Raw genomic sequence first — 20,816 nt, forward strand, 5'->3', positions numbered from 1 at the left:
CAAGTCCGCAATACATAGGTAGAACTTACCGTAGAAGTTTCCGCCTACGTATCTTGAATGTACCAGATCCCAGTCACCAGCTCATCTACACTATGTATACCTATCGCCTTAAAGCAGCATCTTCTATCCTCAGTATCCTGTCATGCGTGCGCAATTATTTGTACATATGTAGAGCTGCCCTCACGATTTCAAATCAATTACGGTGGTGCATATGTATCTATGTAAGTATTGATGTGAGGTGAGAATTCCGACACTCGGCAGCTTTACAGACCTGTACTATGTGTACTATGGACTTAGACACCTAGGTATAAAAAAGTAACTCCTCGGGCTATATCGATGATATGTACACTATGTACATATCATAGGTGGCCAAATCTCAGCCTAGGGCTTATGCTGCTGCTTAGCGGCACCCATACGATACCCGACCACTAATAAGAACATTGAATCTTTGTTTGGGGGGGGTTCGTACAGGCGAGCCAGTCTGCGATGCATCATGCCTGCAATGCTTCAACTATTTAAATACCTACCTTTCTAGTATGTTCACTGTTTCCAGGCTCGACCAGTCGGTTACCAAAGCTATCCAAGATAGTGCCTTCTCCTAAGAGACACTGCGTGCTGATCATCGGGCACAGACCCGACCGCCAGGCACCGAGCTGACGGGGAGTCGTCATTGGTAGTTAACCCGACAGGCCGAATCCCTAAGCCGAAACCAAATCGGTGATTTCGGTTTGAGTCATAAATAGTCAGAGTCAGAGTTTAGAGCCAAAGACAGACGGTGAAGATATGCAATGCAATGCTGCTTTGCTTTGCTTTAATAACAAGAGACAAGAAACAAGAAACAAGGAATAAGAATCGCTTGGTTCTTATTAACCCCAGTCTTTGATTCCCCTCCCCCACCCAAAAGGCTAAATTCAACCCCCGATAACGTGACTCGGGCCTATCAAACTGACCGTTTCATCTAGTAGCCAGTAGCACAAGTTCTTACCGTACATTTATGATACGTCTATGGATGCATGGTACCGCTGAATGTATCTACTGTGTATCATACCGTATATCAAGTATGTACATATATATACATAGACCGTCTATACCTGTTCTAAGTCTCCGATGTCCCCCCCACGCATCTGTTGCGTAAGAGACTTTCATTGGAGATCTCTCTTGTGAATGTGGCCTTTGTCAACGTATACTGTGACCTATTGGTAGCGAATCTGGTAAGCACTGGGTTGAGGCATGTAGGCACTGGACATGAAACCGGGGTTTGCCCATCAAGGCTTACAACATACACACACGCATGTACAAGTAGGAGCATCTTTCCCGGTAGTAATACCATCTTGAAGTAACCTTACATAGTAGGTACAGCAATATATCATGCGTGGTAGTCACACTACCGTAGACTAAAAACTGGCTTCTAGACAAGGAATGGAATGCTGTCGAGGGTTCGAGACACTCTTCGGTGGATGCAGCCAAATAAAGGATATCGCTCTCAGCGAGAAAGAGAAGAGAAATACATGTACATATGTAGTACTAGTAGTAGACAAACGAAAAAAGACGGCGTGAACGTAACATATATACATATTGATACATAACTATATCTAATAGTTACATAAAGGACAATCAGCCACATTCAAAGTCCGATATGTCCGAAATTCCGAAATCCACTGCAGATATACCGGTACTAGGTACTGTACTGTACATGTAGGCTTCAGCACTTGAGTTGAATTGAATGTTCTTCCCCGCCACATTAAATTCCTTTTTGGCCCATATCCATATAATCTTGCGCTTACAAATCGGAAAATTGCCCGTCTTCTGGTCCCCTCTCTCAAATTCCTTTCCCATCGTGAAAATAGTTCACATCATACACTACATACTTACTTACCTAGTATCTGCAACTTGTTCGTAGATCGCTTTTCTGCATACCTATTACCTACTGCGCAAGCCTCATTTCTCTTTCAACATTAACACGCTGTCCCCATTCCATCCCACATCCCATCCTATCCCATCCTATCCCATCCTATCCCATCCTGTCCCATCCTATCCCTATTCCAATCAGCCAAGTAAACGGGGACCCCGGGTGTGTTAGCAGTGTGATCCCTACGTCAACTGCCACTCGAAAGAAAATTCAGGGCCAGAAACGCCGTTGCCCCATACAGTTCGCTCGCCATCTCAGCCTTAGGGCCCCAGGAGGCGAATTTTGTCTTTCTTTCCTAGTTCTTGCACACAAGGCATCATCTGTACCGGTTTGGATGTGGATAGCTTCGATCATCAGGAATTATCAGCTTCTCAAGCTTCATTATCTTTGAAGCTTTGAGGACCTCGTCGACACTAAGCGCGGCAATCGCTGCGTTTTAACACAACCAACACATACATACGCGAGTCGTCGTCATTGATAGCATCGGCTCACGTCGCTTGACAATTTCCCACCCTACTAAGAGGGGTCACTGACATATATCCAATTCATATCTATTTACTTATCTTTACCTTGCTGTTTCTAACTGTGACTTATTCATATTCATATATTGTTGATTCGTCTTCCTTCCTATCACAGTCGCCATGGCCTCGACTCACGCTCACTCTCTGCCCAACTTCATCCTCACGCCTCAGCAGCAGAACCTGCTCTTTCGCGCGCTTACATCAAACCAGCAAGGCGGCAACAGCAATAACCCAAACAATGCTCTGTCCTTGTCACCTGGTTCTTTGACCAAGTCCCCCGTTGAGAATCAGAATGGTACCCCAAATTTTAATAGTCCTGAGGGCACTTCCAACGGCATCCAAGAGAGCCCCTACCTGGATTATGACTACGACATAGCACCTGATACTAGCTTTGACTTCGACTTCACCCATGATGGTCAAGCCAAGATGATCGGAGATCTTCCTGGTGGCTCGCCCAAGGATGACTCTAAGTCTAGCTCTCCAGAGAACGACACTCCCGACAAGAGAAGCCACCCAGATGATGATGATGAAGATGACATGGAAGATGGTGGAGGCAAGCGAAGAGAGAGTGAAGGAAAGGTTCCCAAGAAGCCAGGTCGCAAGCCACTTACAAATGAGCCAAGCTCGGTGAGTGTTGGCAATCATCCACCTTGGTAGAGTAACTTGATCTAACCATAAAATATAGAAAAGGAAGGCTCAGAATCGCGCGGCCCAGCGAGCATTCCGGGAGCGGAAGGAGAAGCACGTGAAGGATCTTGAGACGAAGGTGGAAGAATTGGAAAAAGTCTCTACGGCCACAAATAACGAGAATTCACAACTGCGCAGCCAGATTGATAAACTAACGATGGAGCTAAGCGAGTACAAGAAAAAACTATCGTTGATGAACAATGTCCATCCAGTCACGAGTATGGCGCAACGAAACCAGGCCTTTGGCAGTGCCGCGCTACAGAATTTGAACGATGTCAATTTTCAATTCGAGTTTCCCAAGTTTGGCGTCCTACCTGGGGCGAACGACTTGAGTGGTGTTAAGTCGATATATCACCAATCATCGTCGTCTAACGGTGCCTCGAATAACCAAACTAGCCCAAAGGGCAAGGGTCAGGGGCTAGCCAGCCCCAACTCGATGAAGAGTCGGGAGAACTCAGATGCTGCACCGAAGAATTCTTCAAATAAGTCATCGACTTCCCCTTACGAAAGTACCTTTGGTGGCAGTGTATCAAGGACCAGCGTGGATTCAAGCCACTACAGCGCGAATGGAGCAAACTCGGATTCTCCCGGCTCGTCAACGGCGAACTCTAATGGAGGTCCTAGTTCTTCTTGCGGAACTTCTCCTGAACCAATTACTCAATCACCGCTAGGGTTCAAGCCCGTTGATACTCTGACCACAATTGGCGAGGAGCAACCATCGCTGACGAGTGACTCCATGTCCCGTACGTCTTCAACGTTCCCGTCATAAATCATCAACTTCTTGATCGCTAATAGGATTAACAGACTTCGCTAATCTCAATAATATGGACTTTTCCAATTTTGACTGGTTGTCACAGCAGAATGGAGGCCAATTTGATCCACAGCTTTTCGGCGAGTATCGAGAACCGCAGGAGAATGTCTTAGCCAACACCACGTTCGATGACAGTTTCTTTAATGACGCTTTCGATGTTGACTTCACAACACCTTTCAATGTGGCGCCAAGCCCAAAGAAGAACTTGATTGCCGAGATTGATGCCCGAAAGGAGTCAGAGGATACCATCATCACGGGCCAGAACGGGAAGCTGCTTACTTGCACTAACATTTGGTACGTGGAAACACTCTTTTCTCGCAGGAATACATAACACAATGAGTGAATAGATTGCTAACATATCATAACAGGGAGAAATTGCAGTCCTGTCCCCGAGTACAAAATGGCGATCTCGACCTTGATGGACTTTGTTCTGACCTCCAAAAGAAGGCTAAGTGTGGCGGCACAGGGGCCGTTGTCGACGAACAAGATTTCAAGGCTGTGATGACAAAGTACCTTGGCTCCGACGCCGGAAACTGTACCACGAGGGCGTAATTACTACCTTTTATCAACACTACCATCATTGTGCCACCACCAGCAACAGCCACGATTCACTGGGTCAAAATAGGAAATATTATTCATTTACGGAAACGACGTGGTAATAGAGGCTACCAATTACCTCTTACAGGCTTACGACGTACATGGCAATGGGATCGGTCATCTAGAAGGTATCACCAGTATCTTCTAGTCTCTTATGTCGTATAAACCACTCATTGGGAACCGGAGTTGCATTTGCGACAGAGAAAGGCGGAAAATCACTGTTATCAACATACACTACTACGCACTATTATTCTCAGCTTATATCCATTTCCTTGCACCGTATCTGCCCACTTCCGGGCACAGGATGGTAAATATTTTGGGGGCAATTGGCCACATTTCACGAAGCCGAGTGTAGCCGAAGCCAAATATTTGGGGTACACGTATCAACAGGTGTTTATTCGTGACAGTTAGGGGGACATGAAATAAGGTGGCACGATGATGATGACAGCTGATGATTTGATGTTCTGGGAGATGGAGGTGTTCACATACACCACTCTCATGAGCAGAGGACTTTCAAGGGACATTTCATTCGAGATGGCATTTGTATGTCTTTCTTTGTATAGTACTCCGCCACACAATTGAAAGTCGTGGATTATACGAAACTTGGGATCATGATTGAGTGCGTAATGTGAATTGTGAGCCTGTTAGATGCACGAAGAGTGAGGGCATTGCTCTCCTATGAAGACGTAAGGTACCACGAACCTTTTCTGAGGCGCCACGCATCTATGATAGATGTATAATCGATTTAATGATGATATTATGAAATAGCTGGATTTTGGACAATTTCTCGGAAATGTCAATATCGTTAAGGTGATGAATATAGGAGGGGCGAATCGTCCCCTCGGGAATAATGATGTCTGAGTTCTTCATACTTGATAATCATGTTGTGCAACTTAATCACTGTATATTTACCCCGTGACGTCTACTGGGAGGGGGAAGGCGATAGTAGATAGCCCCCTACCTATGCCCAGCATATGTAGGTAGGAACCTACCCATCCATGTATCCATCATACAAGCGTAATAGTCCTCACATCCACCCCCCTTGCCTCCAGCGCCTCGGGGAACAGCCTCGGGTCCGAGTTGACGACCTCGCCGGTCCGCGTGTTCCGGAAGCGGCAGCAGTTGTTCGGGTCGACGCGGGTCCGCTCCCACGCGCCGGCTTGCCAGTCGGGCGCCATTGGGATGCCTGTCAGTCGTGGGTCTTGGTCTGTTGAGGTTGTGGTGGTGGTGTGGATGTAGCGAGGTCGTGGGATCCCGTCTTCTTCTTGCGTCATGACGATTCGCCAGGACGGGGGGAGAGGGCCGAGGAGGGCTTCGCCGTCCACTGGGTGGGTGTTGGGTTAGTCAAGTGGAGGGGGGTTAGGGAGATAGGGGGATAAGGGGAGGTATGGATCGGGTATAAAAGGGGTTACTTACTAATTCCGTGGACTAGAAATACGCAGGAGGTAAGTAGGTAAATCGTTGATTTACGCCTGGAGGAAAGGGGACAGGGGAAAAGGGGGTATTATAGGAACAAATTCCAAGGAAAACCACATACCGTAGCAATCCCCCACAACTTGATACTCGCCATCCGACTTGGGGCGCAGAAGCATCGGGACATCGCAGCCTAGTACGACAAAGACTTCGTCGCCTATATCCTCCATTTATTAGCCAAATCATACCAAGCCGTAGCATCCCATTACTCCCCCTATTCTATCCCATCCCATTACATCACATCTACCTACTACAATACCCAAACATCACGCAACAACAACCAAAAAAGGAGGGCCAAAAGCCAAACTCACCTTTCATCGGAAACCCATTAATCACACCCACATACCCGTTCCCCAGCTCGAACCCAAAGTTCCACCGCGCCCACCCCGTAACCAGCGTTCTATACTCAGCCGGCAGCAACTCCTCCCTCTTCTTCTCCGTTATCATCTCCCCATCCCCCGCAATCCCAAAGGCCGCCTTAATAAGCGCCAGACTCGGGAACCCGCACGCGGGGAGTCTGTCCTCGGAGCGGGCGCGCGTCAGCGCGGCAAGCCATGCTTCGGCGTACGTTTCTTTGCCTTCGCTGTTGTTGCTGCTGCTGCTGCTTGGGTATTTTAGGCGGTGCGTATCCTTCCCCCCTTCCCCTGCATCCACCTCTACCTGTGTCGTAGTCGTCGTAGTCGTCGTCGTCGTCGTCGGCAGTGGTGGCGGCGTTGCCACAATCCCCCCCAACACATCCACCAACTCCCCGAAATCCCGCGCCTCGATCTGTTTCCTGACCCCCACCACGCGGGAGAAGCGCAGCGCCTTGACCCGCAATCTCGGAGAGAAGTACTCGCCACAGCCATCCGAGGCAGAAGAAGAAGAAGAAGAAGAAGGAGAAGAAAAGGCCGAAACACCACTAGCGCAGAACCCCAGGCCCCTCGGCAGCGTGACCCGGATCTCGCGCTCCCAGTCCGGGACCCACGACGGCAACCCCTTCTCCCCCGCCTCCCGTCTGAAAATCGCATACCTCAGCCCCCCGTAAACCAGCTGCTCGACCCTCCGCTCGCACTCCGCCCCCGCCCTGAAAGCCTGCGCGTACACCCTCGCCACCGGCAGCTCGTAGTCCACGACGATCCGCGCGCGGACCGCGGGCGCGACGAGGCTGAGCAGCCCGTACACCTTGTCGCGCGGGTCCTGGCACCGGCGGTCGGCATGCTGATGCAGCGTCGCGTCGAGGGTCTTGCCGCCGACGTCGGAGGTGAGCTGTTTGAGGCCGCGCAGGCGCTGCTGCAGGGGGGTGGGGGCGTGCGAGAACTTGGCGTAGATGGCGCGGAGGGCGCGGCGGAAGAGGGGCCAGGGGATCGTTGTTTTTGTCGCAGTGCTGGTGCTGGTGCTGGTGCTGGTGCTGGTGCTGGTGCTGGTGCTGGTGTTGTTGTCGTCGGGGTGGTTGCTGCGCCCGCACTGCAAGACCGAGCGCGCGCTATCGCCCAAGTGAATCTCCTGGATGATCCACAGCCTCGCGAACCACTCGCGCGCGCAGAGCCGGGCAATCGCGTCCCACGCCTGCGCATCGTACGGCAGCGCCGCCCGCGGATCCGCCCAGTTCGGCCCTCCTCCTCCTCCTCCCCCCCATCCGGGCGAGGGAAGCATCCAGTGGTCGCGCGAGCACTCTACCCCTTCGCCGACTCGGGCCATCTCGGACAGCGCGAGTCCGCTGGTGGGGCAGCTGGGGCCGAGCCAGGCGACGACGCGGCGCGCGAGGCGGTAGATATGCCCCATGCGCTTGACCTGCGCGGCCTTTTCGCGGACGTCGGACTGGTTGATGCAGAGCGCGTCGATCCACATGACGCGGGCGCTGTCCTTGAACCGAAGGTTCTGTAGCGCTTCTGCGAGGTTCTTGGAGATGGGTAGGGATGATAGCTGAGACCCCTCATCCCCCACGCGACCACGCTTTTCACCAGATGGTGTGGGTGGTGGTGGTGGTGGCGTCTCGTCTTCCCAGCCTTCTTCGACGATGGCTTCCTGGGGATCTTCAGGGGAGCCCCAGGTGTAAGACAGGGCTTCGTAGGAGGGGACCTGTGATTGCCCATTTTCTCCATCTCCATCTCCATCGACAGGGTCATGGTACGCCTGACGGGGGAAACTCGGGTTCGGATGGATCCAAGACGAGTGCCTCTTCCCCCTATTCCAAAACACGATCCTCCCCTCCAAAGTCTCCAGCGCAGCCCATCCGTTCGGAAGCGTCTTGCGTATCTCCTTCAACGACAGCCTCGGCTTCGGTTTCTGTTTCTCATCGCTGTCTACTGTGATAGGTGGTGGTGGAATGGCGAGCGATGCGTGTGTGATCCGGATCCGGATCGGGTCGCTCGGCTTCCCTGGTAGGATGGTGACCAGACGGATATCATCGGACGAGTGGTCCAAAGGAACATACTGGTATGGCTTCATCGTCATCGAAAGGGTGACGGGCTTGATTGTGGCTTGTATGCTATGCCGGATTCGGTCTGGTAATAAAGGAGTTATACGGTTATAAGACCAGAACCATACATAATCTCGGCTCAGACGGCCATTATTAGTCTATACTTACCTACTTTGTTATCGTCAACAGCCCAAAGTTAAATCCACGCACACTGTTATGTAGATAGTTACCGTTTCATTGGCTTGACGCTACTCCCAAGTGCTTATGGCTGAAGCCTCTTGGAACCTGAAGCCGCAGTTACTCGTGAGGCCTCTAAATCGCGCACGCTTTTGGTAATTCCTATTCCGTCATTTAAGAAGAATCAAATTGAAATCATTGCCAATCTCTTGAACACAGCCATAAGGAAAGGGCTTAGGCATGTGTGTGGCTTGCAAGCTCAGCTAGACCTGCATTAGTCCATCTTCAGCTCATACCACATCACATCACGTCCCCAGTTCGCAGTTTGCTCTAGCATTCGTGCTTATTGCACATGTATCAGCTCTTCCTACCCAGTTACCAGTAAGTTAGTGCAATCACGAGACATATCGTAATTCAATTTAGACACGACACTCATAAAAATATGTATATTCATGCCCTCTGCAGAGCGGTGGCCTGAACACCCCAATACTCCACCACCACTATAGAACATGCCGACTGTACCTAGTAGTAATAGTGTGTCTATACGCCTCCGTTGTTACCCAATATCCTAACCTGCCTACCTACGTCACTGTCTCGTCTCCCTCGCTGATTGCTGCCACCAACGGATCTTGTAAATCCCGTTTCAGCTTGCATCAGCTGTAAGCCGTGAGCCATAACATTGACGTAGCCAATTAGGGAAATTCCATGCGGGCGTCATAACAACTTCATTTCATCTTGAATAGGCCTTCCGTAAACTAAACCGGGGCTTGTCACTGACGAGTCACAAGCTGTATTAAATCCCGACTGAAAATCTCACTCGAAACGGATGGTGATGGTGAGGCCCAGGTGTGTGTGATCCGGCTCGTTGTATGCTTGCAGTCCATGGGTACGGTTTTGCTCTCAATCCATTTAAGAATTGACGAGGATATCGTGACCGCCGGATTGTTTGGTGTGTCGAATTCAGTCTTCTACTAATGAAGACTTGCATATAGTATGCTCGGGGGTTTGGCTTCGGCCCGCAAAAGAAGATCAAACGAGATGTTCTTTCTGCGATGGAAGACGGGTATAACAAGTAAATAGATCCACGAAAGTTCCCGCAAGCTCGCTCGCTCCTCGTACTCAAAGATAATCAATGTACGCTATGATATCAAATGCTGTGATAATATCAACCGACCACTTGTCGAGCTCCTTCTTTACCCAAAACTCCCCTCTCTTTTGGTTTCGGACTGTGGCCCCTCTTCTTTCGACCGAAAATCCCAAAGACGCCGCCGCTCCCTGAGCCTGGCTTATCGTCATTTATAGCATTGGCATCAGCAGGCAAGGTGGCATCCCTACGCGCCAGATCCGACCAGCTGCCAGTGTCATCGAGAGTAACTGACATCCCACCGGTTGGCGACTTGACTTGTATTCCTGACGATTGAGACATGCTCTTATTATTATATGCTCGGTGATAGGACGGTAGCGGTGGCGGCTGCTGTCGTGGTGTGGCCGGTGCTGGTCGGGTGGGATTCGGATAGGCCTTGTCTGGTGGGCTTGATCCCGGAGCAGGTGTGGGTTGATAGGATGGCTGTGGAACCCCATTGCCAGTTGGAGCCGGCTTAACATCGTTCGTGCTAATGGCTTGGGGTTCTTGGTTAGCTGGACCGGGGTTAGAATCGTCATCGCAGATCTCTTCGCCATTTATTCCCGTAAGTCTAATACCAAGTTAGCAAGTACAATGGCTAAGAAAGAAAGACGAAAATGCTCACTTCTTATAGGCCGCCACAGTGTAGTCGAACGGCTGGAATTCTCGCTCTATAGTGAGATACAGTTCCTCTTCCCGAATCTCCTTTTCGGTAGCATCATCCTTTAACCTCTCTCTGGGTTTTTGCCTTCGTGCCCTGGCTTCCAAGGGCGCTTCTTCTAGTAATAATTCTTCTAGGTCGTAGGTAGCATCGAAGTTGGTCTTTTCTGATGATGGGATAAACACGGGCTCCAGCTCCTTCCTTTCCAAAGCTATGAAGTCAATGCATTGGAAAAAGGGCTCGTATATGAAGCTTTCCCATGTATGACCGAGTCTCTTGTCAGGGTTCGGGTTGAGGGCCGCACCAATGGCATACAAACACGGCAGCGAGACGGGGGGTTGGGTGACAGGAAACTTCGGGTTCGCGCCGAGGATGACGTTCGTCAATGTCGCTTCCGAGTTGCCCTCGAACGGTCGCTATCATCTTGGTAAGCACATTTATAGACTAACAGCTTTCGGACCCTTATGAAGTTAGTTTGATATATACCTTGTTATAGATGCATTCGTAGAAGAGGACACCCAATGACCACCAATCGGCTCGAATATCGTAGCCTCTGCCTGCGTAGACTTCGGGGGCGAGATATGCTAGTGTTCCCGATTTGCTCGTAAGAACTCTGCCGGGTACAACGTCCGATGCGACATTCTGGATAGCAAAAGGTTAGCTGTTTAGAGTTATGCTGCCTGGAACCATGCGCCAGGGTGAAAAGACTTACGAAATCAGTCAGATGGACATGACCATCAGCATCCAACAATACGTTGTCCGGCTTTACATCACGATGTATTATACCCTGTCCATGTATATATCTGAGAGCACAACCTAGCTCAGCTATCCAGAACCGCACAGCCTCTTCGGTAAATGTCTTTCTTGAGATGTGGAAACGTAGATCGCCGCCGCTCATTAAATCAACCACGAGGTACCTATTGGAAGTTGTCATATTAGGCAAGCTGCTCCCGTTGACAAGGACAATGTCGGTGTTATGGTGGGGAAAGCATACATGTACTCGATATCTTGAAAGCTGTAACGCAAGTTACAAATAAAGGGATGGTTCACATGTTCGAGCATGCGACGTTCTCGTATGATATTTCGAACACTTTCGGAGCGTACGACTGTAGAAGGGAAGGGATGTTAACATGTGAATATTCTTCTATTATGTATCATGATGGGAATTCTGGCCAGGGATGGCTTTCATTGCCCAGGGTCGACGTACCCTCATCTTTGCGAATATATTTCAGCGCGAAGGATAAGTTTGTATCTTTCCTTTCGACTATCCGTACTTTGCCAAAGGCGCCGCGGCCGACTACTCGTAATAATCGGAAATGGTTGAGGTTTACTAAGAAGCGGTAAAGATGGTAGGTCAGCCAAAGGAGCGCGTTGTTGGTTGGGCAAGTGACAGTTCCGAGACAACGGGCGGAATCCTATATAGCCCCCCTCAAGGGAGAAACAGTAGGTAACAAGTAAGAAACATACCTTCGCCGTTGAGGTCAACGGGCTTGCCTTGATTGTTGCCCATTGCAAGATAGAGTTTAGTGTGTTAAGCCAGTTTGCTTAATTTTGAATTGGTCTTGTATTGGTATTGTTCAATAAGCCAATAGGTCAATAGCATCAAGAACGCTGAAGACGATAACGAGTTAAACGAACGATGGGCAGTTCAGAAAAATACCAAGAGAAGAGGCAGACAAATAATTAAGCGCAAAAAAACGACAGAAAGTAATGATAGGGAGGACCTCGGAATGGGATGTCAGGAGGTCAAGAAGTGATCCACTTCTTCGAAAAGATCCCTACAAAATTCCTAGTCTGGTTGACTGGCGCCGTTATTTCATGTATTAAGTAGTTTAGTTGTATGTGTAAGGAGTTCAATGTTTGTAGAAAATAGTACAAAGTACGTAGTACGTAGTAGACTCAACAGCACTGGGGGCTGGAGTTGAGATATGCGACGGAATAGGAAGAGTCAAAAAAGACGAAAAGAAGGAATGATTTGAAAAAGGTAAGTTGAGTTGAGTTGAGTTAAGTTGAGTAGGTAGAGTTGATTTGAGAGTCGACTAAGAACCAGAGTGCATCTACTAAAGGTAGGTAGGTATGTAATAAGTTGAATGCAACTACTTTCTTGTTGCTACCTCCTACTGCCGCTTGCTTGTTCAATGTTGCTTTCAATGCTTGCAATTGCCAATTGGAACATTGAACTGCGAGCAGATGGATAAGCGTTCAATGTCATGTACATATATGTATTTACATCTTAACATTTGGAATGTACTATGTTTGTATGGAGGTACTACATCACTGCAGCCCGTTGGAGGTACCTCGTAAGAGAAATATTACTAAGTAAATACTCAGGTGCATACTCTGTTACGGTCCGAGTTTATTGGAAACCTCGATGTTTGAGTAGGTACTGTGCATGTATCCTTTTGATTATAAGTACATTCGAAGTCATGTATATATGTACTCAGACAGCCCAGACAATCAAGAACCTTTTGTGGGGCTTGCAGATAGATCGGCGTCGCTCAGCTGCGGAGTCCCATGTGCTCTTTAGCGTGTAGCATCCCACACTTGCCATACTTATAACACTCCACCCTCAATTTCCAACCTTGTCAACCCACGAGTAACCCCATCTCACCCACTTTAAAGAGAATCCATATTTGGAGTACTAAGTACCAAGCAAAGTACCATCTGGCTGAACCAGGTTAGAATTAACTACCTAGTACCTATAGCGTTGAGGTGTGTTTCAACTAATAAGCTGCTAGGTTAGGTACCTATTACCTATAATCTCTTCTTCTTGGATACATACCTTCAAACCTAACCTACCTCGTTACAACAAGCCTTTTATTGATTATATATCAGTCCAATTTTTATGAAAATCGATCGGATGTTTGAGGCTTACATTTCGTGCTAGGAAGACGGCTGGACGGGTACGTCTAACTAACGCCCCTTAGCTGTAAGAGGCTACAGTTATATGCACGGAATGTTCCGCCGAACACGCAAGGTGAGTGCCTCACGTCGATCAGGATCTTGAGCTCAAGGAATCAAGCATATCATAATTCCTCAAGACAATCTTGTAATGCGTTAACAGTACCAGACCAGAGATGAAAGAAGTATTCTCTAAATAACTAACCATGTAGTCAAGTCAGCCAATCAAAGCAGATACCTAACGGGATATTTAAACTTTCGATCCGTAGGGCTACTTCGCGGAGTACGCGATATATCATGACTCGAGTTAGGCGAACAGCTGTCATTTTTTATCCCTTCGTGTTGCCTATGTCAAGTTGCTTTCGGGGATTCCGGCGCCGTTGAAGAACCCTTCTTGGAACTCCCAAGTTATTGACCCATAGGCTTTCTTTTACACACAATATATATATATAGCCTCCAGCGGATAGAACAAGTTCGGAGTTCTAGAATCGATGACAGAGTCGTTCTCCCACCGTTACCTTTTGAGTGTGCTAACCACTACGTAGTTGGTATACCTCCGAGAGGTCGGTCGAAAACATAGCCATGACCCTTCAAACCACATCATTACTTTTGATTGGGAGATAAGTAATGGTCGTCTGAAAGCTGCTGACCTGGCTCAAGCATAGGTAGCTATTTGCTCATAGCTTAAATCTTCGACCCCCAGGGCTAGGCGTCAGACTGAGTCCGGTTCATAACATCTAGCTTCCAGCCTAGATTAAAAGAGCCCCGTTGAGGAATCTGGGTAGGAGCATAACGCTTCTCGTAGATATCGATCCTTCTACCAAGAAGCGATTGCTTAAGTCCTTTAATAGTACCACTCGAAGGTTGAAGGCTTGTCCTAAGATATAATTTGATGTAAGGGGGGGTAGGGTACCATAAAGATCATCGATTTGAGTTGGTAGAAATCGCCTATTGTTCCTCAGGTTAAGATAGCATTATACAATTCTATGGCCATACCACGAATAAAGGCAGATGCACTCTAGTACATGTAGCATCATTGCATCTGACTAACTACTAGGTATACTCTCAACTCGACTCGATTACAAGTAATTGAGTATAGTGGTAGGGTTAGGTCAGAGCCTTTGATTGAAAATATCTACATAAAGTTGATCACTTGTCGAAATTGATCGCCAATCGTAAGATAGACATTAATGCCCTCGGACCAATGTAGGTGTACCAAGGTAGGTAGGTTACTTGTTCCTTCATAGATGGCGAATGAAACTAACCGGGTTTCGATGCCTGCTGGCCACGTTGTTGCACAGATGTAATGTGAGATTGTCATTGTGTTAAGTTGTTCGTCAACCGTGTGCTAAGGTTGAGTAGGGTGGCTGTTCTAATTGTGGGTGTAACCACATAGGTCTCAAAGTTAGGATATCGACCGACGTCACTGAATCAATGATATTATTGCTGATGGTGATACGTCGTATTGGCGAAGGGTCGTGGAATTGTGGACTGGTAGGCATTCTCCTCTACATGTAGGTTACATCACTAGGTTATATCAATTGTCCCCCAATGTGACCCATAACTCGGTGACAACATTGAAGTATAAAACATCTAGTCTCTTGAACTTTTCAAAGGCTTCTAAGGATAAAAAAAAAACAATAGAGAAAAATAAAAATAAAAAGGAAAAGGAAAAGGAAAGAAAAAGACTCCGACATCGATCTGCCGCGGCGGGGAGACAAGAAAAACTAGTACTATTTTAAGTTAGAATTGAGTTTTAGCGCAGGATTTGAATATCTTGTGCAAACAGCCCTACTGCAACATGCAAAAGCAAATAATAACGTTAGGTAACTTAGGTTTAGCAACCTTGTACTACTAGTACACACATGCGCAGTAAGGAACCTTTCCGATCTACACTAAAGACCGCAGTTACTCATCGTCAAAAATTTCTCAACTTTTTTATAATTGCCTTACATTTTTTAAGGAGCAATTGGCAACGTTGATTTAAAACAATTGATCTTAGAATCATCTCAAGATATCTTCACCAACATAGTATCTTCCAATTTTTATATTGAGCGGGTCAGATCGCTCATCCTATATCAACATGGCAGGCGACAAGCATCCTCTGGAGCAGCAACAGGAGCTCCAGAGTGTAAAGGCGCAGAAGACCAGACCTTCGTCTTTCGATACTTACCAGACATCTTTAAGTGTCCGCTACTGTAGCCCTGAGATGATGGGTCTTTTCAGTCAACGTTCGAGGCATTCCATTTGGCGCCGACTGTGGTTGGGTCTCGCAGAGAGTGAAAAGGAGCTCGGCATTACTACTATCACTCCTGAGGCTCTAGATGAAATGAAAGCTCACCTCATAGTCACTGACGACGATTTTGAGACAGCTCGTATTGAAGAGAAGAAGCGTAGACATGTAAATAATAGCCGTCGCATAGCCAGTGCACACTTTCTTCGCTCTATTACTAACTAGATGTGCCACAGGATGTCATGGCCGTAAGCTGCTTCCTTTGCGACATTCCTCTTAGCCACAGCTAATCATGGGCACAGCATGTTCACGCATATGGCCTTGTTGCCCCATCCGCCGCTGGCATTATTCACTTAGGCGCCACTTCATGCTTGTGCTTCTCCCCTTTTCCAAATTGCTTGACTACCAGGAGACTAACGATTCAACAGTGGTAAAGAAAAAGTGTTCAGCTACGCATATAAATGGCAAAGAAATAACTGACATGTACCTTAATAGTCACCGATAATGCCGAATTGATCATCATGCGAGATGCTTTGGATCTCCTACTAAAGAAGCTAGCCAAGGTCATTTCAAACCTATCAGCTTTTGCTCTCCAATGGAAGGGTGAGTGCTCCGATCAATATTACCCCTTTTGGGATTGCAAAACTATGCTGACCGTATCGTAGGCGAACCAACACTCGCGTACACTCATTTGCAAGCGGCCCAGTAAGCATTCTCCTAGTAACCCCCATTTTCTTAGCAGGAGTGACAGAGGCCATCTTTGTTTTACCATTAAAATTTCTTTTTGAGACTGACTGAGATGTTCCTAGGCCACACAGTGTTGGAAAAAGGGGTAAGGCGGAGGGTTCCTAGTTTGCAATTTGTCTTTGGCCAGAAAGCAATGGCTAACAGCTGAAAAGCGGCGCAATGGGTTCAAGACCTTATGGTATGTAAATATTTTAACCGCCCAGTAGAGAGCCTTGTGTTGCGCATATGGGTATCGAGTCATTCGGAAAACATTACTAATTTAGGTACAGCTCGACCTTGAGAGTATTGAGGAAGTACGAAATAAGCTGAAGTTCCGGGGCGCACAAGGTAAGCGATCTAAATCCTTGCGCTTCACGGTGGTTTCAGCGATAGCCCCAAGGCTACGAACCCATTGGCTACGTGCTGGTGCTTAATAATAATGTAGGAACAACTGGAACCCAGGCGTCATTCTTGGAGATGTAAGTCCCTGTATAGGAGGCACCCTCTGGGGACGTGTCAAGATTGAGTATGCCACGCTAATACGTGATCGCTGTAGCTTTCGAGGCGACTCTTCCAAGTGCGACAAGCTCAACGAGCTGCTCTGTAAAAAGTTTGATTTCCCAGGTTGCTATGTAAGTTAGAAATCCTCAGACATCATGTTACATCTCACTAATATCGAACAGGACATTTCTACGCAGACATAGTAAGACTTGCCCTTTTTTGAATTGTGCCTCTTTATTTGATAACTATATTCTATTAGCTAACATAGCAACGAAGTACTCGTAAAGTAGATTTGATCATCGCCAATGCCGTGTCCGGTCTGGGTGCCACCGCGCAGAAGATCTGTGGTGATATTCGGCACCTGGCATCGTGGAAGGAAATCGAGGAGCCATTTGAGAAGTCTCAGATTGGATCTTCGGCTATGGTGTGTTATTCCAGTAATCTTGTTCGTGAACTTTTTCTAATCTCGAGATTATCTAGGCCTTCAAGAGAAATCCCGTAAGAGATTATATTTTTCTACCTATATTGCCCCCCTTTATTGGCTTAGTCATCCATATTCTTGTCTAAGAAGCCCCTAATACGCCCCAGCATACCCAACACCTCAAATATTCTGTTCCTCCGTCCCCCTTCTATAATTTATCCTATCTGCAGCTGTCTAATGTTTATTACAGATGCGTGCGGAAAGATGCTCGGCGTTGGCTCGCGCGCTAATGGCAAAACCGGCAAGTTTCGCTAACACGTTATCGGACCAATGGATGGAACGAACCCTTGATGACTCTGCCATTCGCAGTAAGTGCTCATCGTGAAGTTTCTACTGATTTTGGCGCCCCCAATATCATATTGAAGGGGTTCTCTATAGGGACTAGAGGCTCGAGTCTTTAAGTCCAGAAGCGCAACTATATGCCACATGATAACTAACAAGCGTAACCAGGAATGGATATTCCGGAAATGTTCCTATTGGCTGAAGCCATTCTCATTGGACTGGACAACATTTCAGACGGACTGGTAGTATACCCAAAGAGAATCCAGAATCGTCTGAATGAAGAGCTGCCCTTCATGATCACGGAAACGGTATTTCGCCTTTTTTTTTTTTTGCTACTTTGACAATATTCAAGGCGTTTGCTCACCTCTTACTACTATAGATCATTATGCGTCTTGTAGCTTTAGGGGCTTCCCGACAAGAGTGAGTACTTGCTTCAAATAGACGAATGTGATTGATGCTAAGTTTACTAGGGCACACGAAGAAATTCGAGTCTTATCGCATCAAGCAGCAAGCGTCGTCAAAAATGAGGTATGTAGCTCTTCTACGTATATGCCTCGAAGCGGCCTAGATGAAGTGGCTACTAATGAAAGCCATGGCTTATAGGGCAAGGCAAATGACCTGATTGAGCGAATCCGACAAACAGAGTACTTCAAGCCTATCTGGGGCGAACTGGATTCTATGTTCCAGGCTGATCTGTAAGTTATACTCCTTCTAACAAAGCCCTCGCACGACTCCCCTACGGGATCGTGTTGCTTGTTATAGCACACTAACCGGGTTTTACTACAGTTACATTGGCCGTAGCGTAGAGATTGTGGAGAAGTATTGTGGTGCCGGCGGTCCTGTAGAGAAGGCGTTGTTGCCATACAGGAAGTATATTTCGGAATCTGCTACTGCCGAACTCGATGTCTAGATGGGCCAATCTCACGGTCATATGCGGATATTGTGGGTGACGAAAAGAAAAAAGGATGAAAAGTTCAATGCTCTCTTAAGAATCGGGTTCGATGTCATTGCGTATTTCTTTCGGTGATCTGGGCGCTGTGCGGGAAGAGGAACATGTCTCTCCTTGATCAGTTCTCGTTCCATGACATCCGTGGATTACCTACAGCCCCAGGCGCTGCCGCCGTGTATAATAAAAAGGCTCCCTATTAAGCTGTTCATTCCGAACAGTGCAATAAAATGATTACTGAGTATCTATTTGGAAGATTAAAGATGTGAAAGGAATGAAATAGATCTGGGACAAGGCTGGCTTAGCGGTGAAGGACTCGATAGTCCGCACGAGGTTGCGTAAGCTAAATAGCTTCTCGAAGCAGTCGAAGTTCATGGCCCCTGAAATATTTCGGTAGATGTCCACTGTTTGCTCCTCAAGTGGACCAATTGGTAATACTTTGTACAATACCGGTAGACAGAGAATAGTGAGCCTGCTGTGCCACATGGATGCATGACGTATATGCCTACTAGGTGGGTAGGTAGGGTAGCATTTTTCCAGACGAAGGCTAGAATACCTAGGTAGACAGAATGACGATGATGCGGAGTTTCTAGCTCCTGCGGATACAAATATGCATATAGACGGTGATCCTCATAAAAACCCGCTGCCTACCCATCCTAACCAGCTAGGTTATAGTATTAATAGCATATACCTTAGTGTATGAGTCCTGCATGCATGTGTATGTATGCATGCATCGACCATACCATATTCCAGAACAGGTTACTGGCGCTTCTAGGCAGCTTTCCTGCATGTCAGGTCAGGGCCCTGTACTACTAACCTGTAGACTCGCTGCCATTAGCTATCAGCTATCACACGACGAACCTATACTATATTAGCCAAACTTTGCTACCTACCTAGGTAGGTAGTCTCCATGAGGCTATGAGCTAGGGATAATGATCCCGCGGGGTGTGGTGGTTTTGATGCATGATGAGCAGAAGGTGAAGTCTAAGAAATATTGTTCCTGGTTCATTACTAAGCTTTCTATGCTTTTTGTCGGCCATCGTCGAGTTCACGACGTAGTATGTGCGGGAGAATGATATTCTCAGCTGTAGGTATGCTGAATAATGGCTTGAATTAGAAAGCATCAAAGGGAGGGTATGTGTGACAAGTGAGGAACTATATGCTTTATTTGACTTTTTCCCGTAGCTTGGGGGAGATCTATAAAGTCGAGATCATATCCCAGGAGTAGGTTGATGTTTAGAAAAGTTGATAGAATCAACTAATTGCGACATCCTACTACTATTTGCTCTATCAAAAGCTTCAAGTATATACTTATCTACTACTTGGAACTACCTAAGCAGCAGCAATCTTTTCCATTGCTAGACAATAGTAGCAACTATTGACTTGATCAAAGAAGTACGTTACCAGTTGAAACCACAGACTCTTCCCATAACTGATTTTAATGTTAGCAGAAAGGAAGAGAGAGATAAAAAAAAGAGGAATCTACCACCATGGCAGCTGCCCCTGACAAATCCAAGTCTTACTTCCCTCTAGCCGGCGCCGCCAACGATGGCTGGTCCACGGAGGACGAGGCGACAGCGACCTGTTATTGCGGTGCAGTCCAGCTCGCATTCGTGCGTACATACCCATCCCCCCCTTTTTCTTTCTCACCTCACCTCCACCCCTAACATCCCCTCCCTCCTTTAGCCTCTCCGCGCCCCCGGCCTCGTCACAACCTTCGTCTGCAACTGCACCGACTGCCGCAAAATCACTGCCTCCATGTTCGCGACCAACTTCGTCGTCACCAGCGCCTCCCTGCGGCACCTCCGCGGCGGCCCCAACAACACCCAGCCACAACTAAAAACCTACGGACAATCAAGCACAATCGCCTCCGGCCACCGCATGACGAACTACTTCTGCGCCACCTGCGGCACCCTCATGTACCGCGTCGGCGCCGGTTTCCCGGGCCAGCATATCCTGCGCGTAGGCACGGTGGATGATTTTAGCCTGCACGAGACGGTGTTGAGGCCGAGGGTGGAGCAGTTTGTGAAGGATAGGGTGGGCTGGTTTATGGGGGCGGAAGGGGTGGGGAGGGTTGAGGGGGGGAGTGCGTTTGTTTCGAGGTTGTGAGGGCTTTTGGTGTGCTTAGGTATGTAGGAAGGTACCTACAATGCATCCAGAGTTTCGGTTGAATACATACCTATGTACTTCTCGTGACGTTTTGTGTAAGGTGAAGGTTGGACATACATATGCATGGCGTACGGCACGCGGCATGTGGCATTATGGCACAGTACAGTATATGATGAACTTTACATTTCCAAGGTTCATATGAGTTATAAACAGAAAAATAATAAAAAAGGAAAACAAATACAAACCGGAGATGCAAGATTCTCTAGTGAATCGGGTT

The 20,816-nt window shown here is 47.6% G+C and overlaps 5 protein-coding genes across 5 annotated transcripts; 3 read left to right on the forward strand and 2 right to left on the reverse strand.

Moving 5' to 3' along the window:
- The first annotated feature begins 2,225 nt into the window (after window positions 1-2,225).
- GGS25DRAFT_222925 (PAP1-domain-containing protein) lies at window positions 2,226-4,580 on the forward strand. The gene is made up of 4 exons (XM_049256983.1): window positions 2,226-3,057; window positions 3,116-3,860; window positions 3,922-4,222; window positions 4,297-4,580. The coding sequence occupies exons 1-4, from the start codon at window positions 2,551-2,553 to the stop codon at window positions 4,478-4,480; spliced, it is 1,737 nt and encodes a 578-aa protein (XP_049117589.1). The 5' UTR covers window positions 2,226-2,550; the 3' UTR covers window positions 4,481-4,580.
- An 810-nt stretch (window positions 4,581-5,390) lies between these two features.
- GGS25DRAFT_222903 (HET-domain-containing protein) lies at window positions 5,391-8,814 on the reverse strand. The gene is made up of 4 exons (XM_049256982.1): window positions 6,310-8,814; window positions 6,063-6,155; window positions 5,942-5,953; window positions 5,391-5,849 (listed from the first exon to the last, which is right to left on the reverse strand). The coding sequence occupies exons 1-4, from the start codon at window positions 8,432-8,434 to the stop codon at window positions 5,533-5,535; spliced, it is 2,547 nt and encodes an 848-aa protein (XP_049117590.1). The 5' UTR covers window positions 8,435-8,814; the 3' UTR covers window positions 5,391-5,532.
- Window positions 8,815-9,007: 193 nt separating this feature from the next.
- GGS25DRAFT_485457 (kinase-like protein) lies at window positions 9,008-12,570 on the reverse strand. Its single transcript, XM_049260546.1, has 7 exons — window positions 11,828-12,570; window positions 11,568-11,690; window positions 11,355-11,466; window positions 11,073-11,277; window positions 10,847-11,002; window positions 10,325-10,776; window positions 9,008-10,270 (listed from the first exon to the last, which is right to left on the reverse strand). Exons 1-7 carry the CDS (start codon window positions 11,868-11,870, stop codon window positions 9,742-9,744), a joined length of 1,620 nt encoding a protein of 539 aa, XP_049117591.1. The 5' UTR covers window positions 11,871-12,570; the 3' UTR covers window positions 9,008-9,741.
- A 2,465-nt stretch (window positions 12,571-15,035) lies between these two features.
- On the forward strand, window positions 15,036-19,014 carry GGS25DRAFT_485462 (L-Aspartase-like protein). The gene is made up of 19 exons (XM_049260547.1): window positions 15,036-15,662; window positions 15,731-15,742; window positions 15,797-15,869; window positions 15,990-16,097; window positions 16,160-16,199; window positions 16,304-16,326; window positions 16,394-16,419; window positions 16,511-16,568; window positions 16,666-16,699; window positions 16,777-16,852; window positions 16,904-16,923; window positions 16,998-17,145; window positions 17,202-17,219; window positions 17,393-17,510; window positions 17,653-17,792; window positions 17,864-17,904; window positions 17,955-18,012; window positions 18,088-18,179; window positions 18,271-19,014. The coding sequence occupies exons 1-19, from the start codon at window positions 15,345-15,347 to the stop codon at window positions 18,392-18,394; spliced, it is 1,527 nt and encodes a 508-aa protein (XP_049117592.1). The 5' UTR covers window positions 15,036-15,344; the 3' UTR covers window positions 18,395-19,014.
- A 228-nt stretch (window positions 19,015-19,242) lies between these two features.
- On the forward strand, window positions 19,243-20,742 carry GGS25DRAFT_485472 (Mss4-like protein). Its single transcript, XM_049260548.1, has 2 exons — window positions 19,243-20,043; window positions 20,117-20,742. Exons 1-2 carry the CDS (start codon window positions 19,921-19,923, stop codon window positions 20,537-20,539), a joined length of 546 nt encoding a protein of 181 aa, XP_049117593.1. The 5' UTR covers window positions 19,243-19,920; the 3' UTR covers window positions 20,540-20,742.
- Window positions 20,743-20,816: the final 74 nt, after the last annotated feature.

Source organism: Hypoxylon fragiforme, assembly GCF_022984875.1.
Source record: "Hypoxylon fragiforme strain CBS 206.31 chromosome Unknown GGS25scaffold_4, whole genome shotgun sequence".
Lineage (NCBI taxonomy): Eukaryota > Fungi > Ascomycota > Sordariomycetes > Xylariales > Hypoxylaceae > Hypoxylon > Hypoxylon fragiforme.

What these genes read in the sequence shown, in the direction of transcription:
- GGS25DRAFT_222925 (XM_049256983.1), top strand. Translation starts at nt 2,551, where the DNA reads ATGGCCTCGACTCACGCTCACTCTCTGCCCAACTTCATCCTCACGCCT. An exon ending in GACGAGTGACTCCATGTCCC is followed by an intron (nt 3,861 to 3,921) that starts GTACGTCTTCAA and finishes TAGGATTAACAG; the next exon opens with ACTTCGCTAATCTCAATAAT. An exon ending in CTTACTTGCACTAACATTTG is followed by an intron (nt 4,223 to 4,296) that starts GTACGTGGAAAC and finishes ATATCATAACAG; the next exon opens with GGAGAAATTGCAGTCCTGTC.
- GGS25DRAFT_222903 (XM_049256982.1), bottom strand. Translation starts at nt 8,434, where the DNA reads ATGACGATGAAGCCATACCAGTATGTTCCTTTGGACCACTCGTCCGAT. An exon ending in TAATGGGTTTCCGATGAAAG is followed by an intron (nt 6,156 to 6,309) that starts GTGAGTTTGGCT and finishes TGGAGGATATAG; the next exon opens with GCGACGAAGTCTTTGTCGTA.
- GGS25DRAFT_485472 (XM_049260548.1), top strand. Translation starts at nt 19,921, where the DNA reads ATGGCAGCTGCCCCTGACAAATCCAAGTCTTACTTCCCTCTAGCCGGC. An exon ending in GTGCAGTCCAGCTCGCATTC is followed by an intron (nt 20,044 to 20,116) that starts GTGCGTACATAC and finishes TCCCTCCTTTAG; the next exon opens with CCTCTCCGCGCCCCCGGCCT.
- GGS25DRAFT_485462 (XM_049260547.1), top strand. Translation starts at nt 15,345, where the DNA reads ATGGCAGGCGACAAGCATCCTCTGGAGCAGCAACAGGAGCTCCAGAGT. An exon ending in GAAGTTCCGGGGCGCACAAG is followed by an intron (nt 16,569 to 16,665) that starts GTAAGCGATCTA and finishes ATAATAATGTAG; the next exon opens with GAACAACTGGAACCCAGGCG. An exon ending in TCTATGTTCCAGGCTGATCT is followed by an intron (nt 18,180 to 18,270) that starts GTAAGTTATACT and finishes GTTTTACTACAG; the next exon opens with TTACATTGGCCGTAGCGTAG.
- GGS25DRAFT_485457 (XM_049260546.1), bottom strand. Translation starts at nt 11,870, where the DNA reads ATGGGCAACAATCAAGGCAAGCCCGTTGACCTCAACGGCGAAG. An exon ending in TTTCAAGATATCGAGTACAT is followed by an intron (nt 11,278 to 11,354) that starts GTATGCTTTCCC and finishes AACTTCCAATAG; the next exon opens with GTACCTCGTGGTTGATTTAA. An exon ending in ATGTCCATCTGACTGATTTC is followed by an intron (nt 11,003 to 11,072) that starts GTAAGTCTTTTC and finishes TTTGCTATCCAG; the next exon opens with AATGTCGCATCGGACGTTGT.